General features: G+C 43.3%; 1 protein-coding gene across 4 annotated transcripts; it reads left to right on the forward strand.

Moving 5' to 3' along the window:
- Nucleotides 1–1,716: 1,716 nt before the first annotated feature.
- Nucleotides 1,717–6,335, forward strand: LOC133927040 (disease resistance protein RGA2-like). Of its 4 annotated transcripts, XM_062373290.1 has the most exons (5): nt 1,717–1,832; nt 1,916–2,246; nt 2,766–5,408; nt 5,706–5,773; nt 5,891–6,334. In XM_062373290.1, exons 1-4 carry the CDS (start codon nt 1,747–1,749, stop codon nt 5,751–5,753), a joined length of 3,108 nt encoding a protein of 1,035 aa, XP_062229274.1. In that variant the 5' UTR covers nt 1,717–1,746; the 3' UTR covers nt 5,754–5,773; nt 5,891–6,334. The 4 variants fall into 4 exon arrangements, 3 of the variants coding, with proteins under 3 accessions (XP_062229274.1, XP_062229273.1, XP_062229275.1); XR_009911239.1 differs by having other exon boundaries at nt 1,916–5,408; nt 5,710–5,773; XM_062373289.1 differs by having other exon boundaries at nt 1,916–5,408; nt 5,891–6,331.
- The last annotated feature ends 1,420 nt before the right edge of the window (nt 6,336–7,755 follow it).

Genomic DNA, 7,755 nt, shown 5'->3' on the forward strand with positions numbered 1-7,755 from the left:
GGTCTTGAGGAATGTTTGTAGCTTCGGGTTTGGGCCAACATGAGAGTTTTGGGTTGGATCACCCATGGAGCATTGGATACTTGGGCCAGGGAGAACCATCAATGTATTTTTTTACTGTAGCCCATATTGCAAACATGTTTGTCCGTAAATGGTCGAAGCAGTACATGTAGGGGTGGAAAGTACCCATGTGGCCATGTCTATTCACCTCCGTGCAACACTTTGAGCTATGAACTTGCCCACATGTACAATAGTAAGAACGTCTTTGCCTCCATTTGGGATTTACCAACAAGTAATCATGTAAATGGGCAAGAGTGCGAGAGTGCCATCCCTATTCAGTTAACAAACCAGTACTTTAATATTTGTATTTCTTGTAATAGTTATTGCTATTCAATACAAGTAATCTTGTTTCAAACTAAGTACTTGACAAGTACTATGTGCAGTATTTTAAACTGCAGTCATCATAGACGATGATGAGAAAAAAGCTATTTCAGAGAGCGGGAGTTATTGTGGAGGCTATCCTACATCGTGGTTATTGTGCAGTATTTTAATTTAGTAGAAGATTAAAATTTCAAACAATAAAATTTAAATTTGCAATTTTTAAACAAAAAAAAATTCTTAGAAGTTAAATTATTTGTTGGAGGGATAGTTTTTATGTATACTTTTTGTGAGATATTTTATAACTAGGTCAAAAGGGGCCTTTTGTCGTGACCACATATAGTTGTGTATTTTTTGTGAGGAGGGATGTGAAGGTTGTAGGATACCAGCTTTTCAGATGTGTTTTTTTCTTCTTCTGAGTAGATTAGTTCTACTTGGATTTTTGTGTTAGGGGACTTATGCCAAGTCTTTGATGTTATGTGACTTATGCCTGTCTTATAAAACACATTAGAAATTTGGAACCATGACAAGAAAATGTTGGGTAGTTTCTAATGTTAGCGAGCAGTGGGCATGGATGGCCCATTCTCTTCCCTATGAAAATGATTGGAGTAGTGGTTACAGACCCAAAGCATCGGTCCTTTATTTGTATAGATAGGTAGATGATGCCTATCATTGCTAAATTGGATTTACATTTGACATGTTGTACATCTAATATGTTGTAAATGTACGCATGCGATTCATTAAAGTCTCAGTTCAATCAATCTCGTTGTTCAAATCTCAAGTTCAACATGAAGTCATTTTTGTCTTCATCACAAAAAAAAGGGTTTTAGGCTGATAAAAGAGAGTAAAATGCACAAGCAGTCGTTCATCTTGTCCCACGGTGTCATATGAATTCCTAAACTCTTAAAATGCAGATCTGAGTCTCTAAACTTGTTAATTGTGCCACCTGAGATCCCTACTCAGCATGTATTTGCTTATATGGCGTGGGGTTAGTTGGATCTGGACCACGCATTTATACTGATTAGGGATATTTAGATCTCGAGTGGCACTTAACAAGTTTAGGACCTGAATCTGTATTTTAAGAGTTTAGAGACCTAAATTATACCTAAATTATACCGTAGGACAAGTTTGAAGACCGCTGGTATATTTTACTCATAAAAAAACTGCCCACTGGTTTATACTTTATAGATGTATTTTCTCCTTTGATGATTGATGCATCTTTTTATCTCATCTGTACCCACTTGTCAGCAACTCAGCATTTCATATAATATTATCTCGGTTGGTGGCACCATTAGAGAATAAGAGTAGCAAGGACAGCAACAGCATTGACTTTTCAGACTATTAAATTCGATTCCTTCCCCATGTGCCACAATGGGTGTTGATTGGTACCTCTGTTCGTCTGCTGTCCTCTACTTTCCAGCAGCCTTCGTGCCCATTAGCCCTCTTGCTTCCGTCAGGTTTTTCCCTTCCCTTTCTGCATAATTTCTTTCTTGTTTAACTTCTTTTCATGATTTGGAATTGAACATCTTGTAATTCACAGGAATAATATCTCTTTTCTCAAAATGGGCGCCGAACTAACTGTTACGGGATGGTTCTTGTCACCAATCATACGGGAAATGCAAGACACAGCTTTGTCCTACATTAGGGGGCAATTTAGTTGGAAGAAGGATCAAGAGAAGGACCTCGAACGCCTCGACACTATCCTTACGGAGATCCTGAGTGTTGTGGATGTCATTGAGAAGCGGGAGATCAAGGATGGCAACCAGAAGAGGCTGCTAAGCATACTTAAAGACGCCATTTACAGTGCTGTTGATGTGCTGGACAGCTTCCAATACATGGTCCTGAAGTCCAAGATTGACAGCCAATCTATGGTGAGTTGTGTAAGCTCATCCTGTGTTAATTTGAGTAAACGTTTGCTGGGTACCGACAAGTTCCGGACGAAGCTAACTGATATTTTGGAGAAACTAGGTGAGGTCAAAACGACTGCAGATACCCTGTTCAAAGTAGTTACTTTTGACAATGCTACTGCAAAGCTATTGCCAGTAACACGGTTGCGCGTAACTTCCCCTTTGAAGGGAAATAATCATATATATGGTCGAAGAGATGAGCTTGATAACCTGAGAGATATGTTGCTGGAGGTGAGCGACAGTAATGAACCTGGACCCAGTAACTCAAGTGTTCCAGTTATATCCATTGTTGGTGTTGGTGGGGTTGGGAAGACTAGCCTAGCACAATTGGCCTTGACAGATGAACAGATACGTATGAATTTTAGTCTCAGGTTGTGGGTTTCTGTGTCCGATACTTACGATGAGGTTCGATTAACAAGGGACATTTTAGAGTCTGTAACTGATGCGAATTATCACACTGTTGCTGAATTTGATGAATTGCAGAATGCTCTTCGGGAAAAGATAGAGGGAAAGAGATTTCTTCTCATACTAGATGATGTTTGGTATGATGAGGACAAGACAAAATGGGAGAATGAATTACTATGGAGCAAAGTTTTGTCTTCTTTGAATACTGGACTGGGAGGGTCGAAGATTTTGGTGACAACTCGAGCTGACAAAGCTAGTAATATCCTACGTGCTAGGACACCCCCTTTACGTTTGGGGGGATTGGACAAGGATGATTACTGGTTGCTATTCAGAAGCTGTGCCTTTTGTGACAAATATCCAGGGCAGTTTCCAGAACTCAAGGAAATTGGAATACAGATTGCTCAGAGATTAAATGGTTTGCCTCTAGCAGCGAAGATAATCGGTCGCCTGCTGAATGCCGATTTAGATGTTATCCACTGGAAGAAAGTGCTGGAGAGTGATTTATCTGGTGATGTTATGAAGGTTCTCAGGTTGAGTTATCAACACTTGCCTATCAACTTAAAGCTATGCTTCAGCTTCTGCAGCCTTTTCCCAAAGAATTGGCATTTTGATCCTAAAAGGCTTACTGAAATGTGGATTGCGCAGGGTTTTGTACAGAAGGAGGATTCATATGACACTGATTTGAATATTGAGGAAGTAGCAAAGTGCTACTTCGAGGAACTTGTTCAAAGATCATTTTTTGAGCGCTCATTGTTGGACCTTCCAACAGAGTATGTAATGCATGATTTGATCAATGACTTGGCTCGGCATGTTTCAAAGGATGAGTATGTCAGGATTGAAACTGATAAACAAAAGGAGATCCCACCAAACATTCGCCATCTGTCGATATCAGCAAACTTGTTAGGCAGCGTTGAGAAAGCAGAGTTGAGAAACTTGCGTACCCTGATTGTTTGGAGGAAAACATGGCCTTGCTTAAAACTGTCCCTTCGAGATGATGTATTCAAGAAGTCCAAAAGCATCCGCGTGCTGGACTTGACAGGTTGCTGCCTGGAGAGGCTGCCTACATCAGTGGAAGTTCTTAAACATTTGCGCTATTTCGCTTTCCGTGTTCCTGAGAGGCCATGGCAAACATCATTGGTTCGGCTTTACCACCTGGAGGTCTTGGTCACAAGAGGGCACTCCTGCCGGGAAAGTGAATGTGTCAATCTTCCTGCAAACATGAAGAGTAACCTGCTAAAATTGAGAAAAGCTTACCTTTTAAATGTAGGTGGCGCCACAATATCTGGTTTTGGTGGACAAACTCTTCTCCATGGCCCAGGGGAGTTCCACATCAAGAAGGAGAGTGGCTATAGGTTAAGTGAGCTAAAAGAGATGAAAAATATCAGAGGACAACTAAAAATTAGGTTTCTTGAGAATGTTGAGCATCAGCAACAGGCAGTCGATGCCTGCCTAGATTGCAAAGAGCATATCCAATATTTGGAACTTGAGTGGAGCCTCGATGCAAAGGACCTAATTTCTCAACTAGATTATGATGTGCTCAATGCACTTAGACCTCACCCTGATCTTGACCGGCTAAAGATCATAGGATACAGAGGAACGAGGTCACCCACTTGGTTTGAGACAAATTGGTTGACTGCATTGAGTTCTCTAGTTCTTGAGAACTGCATGGGTTGGGTACAGTTGCCCCCTTTTGGTCAGCTTCCTCTGCTCAAGTACCTTGAACTGAGAAACATGCACGCTGTAAGGCAGATAGGTCAAGAGTTCTATGGGAATGGTGAGACGAACGGCTTTCCAAGGTTGGAAGACATACTATTTGATGGCATGCTCAACTGGGAAGAGTGGTCTGGAATTCAAGATGGTTTTTTGCTTCCATGTCTTGAAAGACTGTGCATAAAAAAATGTCCTAAGCTTCGAGAAACACCAGCCTTTAGTGCAACACCAAGAGTTGAACTGGAAATAGCATCTGATTCCCCGCCAGGCTCTTGTTTAATTGATTCACTAATTGCAACATCGTCGCTGTTGATCTTTCTAGTCAGCTCGTACAGCTTCTTGAGAGACCTGAACACTGAGCAACTCAGTTATGTTGCTGAATTGAATGTGAAGAACTGTACAGATCCAATACCAGCTGGTGGATTTCTCCTACTTAACTCCCTTCAGGTGCTCAGGATTAGCAACTGTTTAACTCTACTATCATACATCAGTACAGAAGCAGTTGAAGACCCTGACACAAAGTTTCTCCCTCCATCACTTCGCCATCTTGAAATAGCTGAAAGCAATGTTCAGCCAAGTTTTTTACCACGGTTCTTGGAAGGCTTAACTTGCCTGTCCACCTTGGTGCTTAATAGTTGCCATTCTATGACCTCATTATCATTTGCTTATGGACCCCACTGCCTCACTGCTCTAGAAACAATAATCATTAGAGATTGTGATGACCTAGCTTCATTGGACGGATTTAGGAATCTTAGTGCTCTCCGGAAGTTAGTTGTTGCCGATTCTTACAGTTTCTGCTCCTTGCCAGCTGACTTCAATACAGTGGGATCTCTTGAGAATCTAGTCATATGTGGGTGTCCAATGATGAGGTTTCTTCCCCAAGGTGGCCTCCCAACTTCAATGCGGACGATTTTGTTGTCACGATGCCATCCAGAGTTCGATAGCGAGCTTCAAAGAAAGGAAGGTGCTGAGTGGAACAAGATTGCTCATATCCCTGAGAAGAAACTAGAGGTATATACTTATTGTCATTCAGTTCCAGTGGATCCTGATGTAATGTGCTGTTTATGCTTCATTACTACTATTGCATGCTCTTTGATTTGCAGACTTCTAGCTGATGTTCTTTGGCAGAGTTTGTACCAATCATTAACATAGTCACATTGCTTTCTCGTTTCTAGTTCTTGTTTCCTAGTTTTTCGTGAACAGATATGCATATCCGTTGAGTTATGGTTTGTCTCTGTATGAGAAGCTTCCAAAAAAGTTCAGTTAGTAAAATGATGTGCTTCTACTAATATTTTGCCATCTCGTCAGATAGAGCTGAATGATTTGTTGACTATATTTTCAACCAATTCTTCCTGAAGATGCTATAACGCTCTAAGGTATGTTTTCCTAAACCAGCCTAATGCATTTAGTTGAACCAAATAACAACTCATTTCACTTCTAATGTTCTATGTGGACAAAGCAAATTATCTGAATTTTTTTTTGCTCTATTCCAGGATTCAAAAACTGCTGGAGGTTGGGGATGCCAAATATTGTGGTGAAAAACTGAAAGCCTAGCCTAATCCACATTGTGGGTGTGCTAGCTCTTTGATCATTGAAAGTTGATACTGTAATTCAGAATCCATCAGCATCACTTCTAAACTTCTAGAGTCGTTTTTTTCCACCTATGCATGCTAGAAGTCGTTTTTTTCCACCTATACATCCTGGGGCATTAACTATCCTCGCGTGTGTGTAACCTCACGTCTCCACTACCACACGAAGAGCTGGTTTCCAAAAGTTGGTACTTTTGATGTCAGGGCTATGGCTCACGAGACTGTAATTTGGAATCTCCATTAGCATTTAAACTTGGAGATCTGTGGACTGCCTCCCCCTATTGGAATATGTGTCGAATATGTGTACATGGTAGGTTACAGATAGACTTGAGTTGTAATTGGGTGGGACTAGGATTAGAGTTGTAGTCGAACTCTAAATTCTGGGCCTTTAAATAGAAGGCATCACCGTTGTAACCATGGCAAGACGAAACAGTTGGGGAGGAGCGCCCGTAGTCATGCCCCGAGGATGTAGGCAACTTGGCCGAACCTCGTTAAAAAATATCGTGTCTTGTGTGTTGATCTTATGCTTGGCTTGATGATCCTGGTGATACTTCCGCTAAATTCCTAACAAGTGGTACCAGAGCCATGTTGAAAGATCAAGAGAAGACACGAGGATATGTTCCACACCGCGCAAGGCTTGCACGGGTCCAGGGAAGGACGATGCAAGGTGGAGCATGGCGGCGATCGACGATTCGGTCGGTGGATTCGGATACTTCAAGCGTGGTGGTTTGAACCGTCCGATGGGCTGCATCAACGGGGATCCGTCCAGACGTGGAGATCGGGTTGATGGCGGCTGGTGGCTGTTGTTCGATAGGGGTCGGTCAGACGTGACGGCCAGGTTCGACGGTGCGGCTGGAAGATGTCGCGGACAAGGCGGCGGCTTCGACTCATGGTCTGATTAACGGGCAATTAATCTAAATCGGAGCGACTGTTGTTTGCTTAAGGTGGAGCAGCGACAACGGTGACGAAAGTTATGGTGAACTTCGGAGGTTGCAAAGGCGTTCGGGATTACGCAGCAGCGTGATCGACAGCGCGTGACGTGAGTGGCAGGATCCGGGAGATCACACGTGACGTGCTGCGAGGCCGGGCGCGTGGTGACGTGCGCGTTTGGGAGACTTGGAGTTGGTGTTCTGACCGGGACGTGTTGGCTCAGGAGAGTACAAGTGATCAGGTTGGTTGGTATTCATTGTGCTGACTATGGGTGCATGTCGCCGAATTAAAAGAGGAGCTGCTTTGCTGAATAAAAAAGAGCTACTTTGATTGTTTGTTCGGGCAGCAGCTTTGACAAATAAAAAAAAAGAGCTGCTTTGATTGGCTGTCCTGTCATGATGCACAAGGTGACAGAAGAGTGTAGGAAGAGGCATTAAAAAAAGAGGCAGCTCGGATGTGGCATTAAAAAAGGAGGCGAGCTCATGTTGTTGGAGTTCGTGTTTGGATTGGTTTCGGCAGGCGTGTTCGGCTCGGTGGGTCCAGCTCAGGGAGACGTGGATTGATCACCGAGTTGGAGTTGGCCGAGTTCGGATGCCGTGCGGCTTCATCAAAGGACAACAAGGTAGATGGCGTGGTTGCAGACCACGGCCAAGCGGCCAGGTGGTGGCCCAGGACGTGGCGATCCCTGTGAGGGGTAATCACGATGTCCAGACTGTCACGTACGAGAGTCAGACTCGTCGGGTGGCTGGATCGTGTGGAGTTCGTCAGCGTGTGAGGTCCTGATGCACGGTTCGGTCAGGCATGGGAGATAGGGCGCAGTCGCGTTGATTCCTGTGGAC

Source organism: Phragmites australis, chromosome 8 (assembly GCF_958298935.1).
Source record: "Phragmites australis chromosome 8, lpPhrAust1.1, whole genome shotgun sequence".
Taxonomy (NCBI): domain Eukaryota; kingdom Viridiplantae; phylum Streptophyta; class Magnoliopsida; order Poales; family Poaceae; genus Phragmites; species Phragmites australis.

Excerpts from the sequence above, each read along its gene's own strand:
- LOC133927040 (XM_062373289.1), top strand. The coding sequence starts at position 1,747 with ATGGGTGTTGATTGGTACCTCTGTTCGTCTGCTGTCCTCTACTTTCCA. Across the intron at positions 1,833-1,915 it reads AGCCCTCTTGCTTCCGTCAG|GAATAATATCTCTTTTCTCA; the intron begins GTTTTTCCCTTC and ends TGTAATTCACAG. Across the intron at positions 5,409-5,705 it reads TCCCTGAGAAGAAACTAGAG|ATAGAGCTGAATGATTTGTT; the intron begins GTATATACTTAT and ends CCATCTCGTCAG.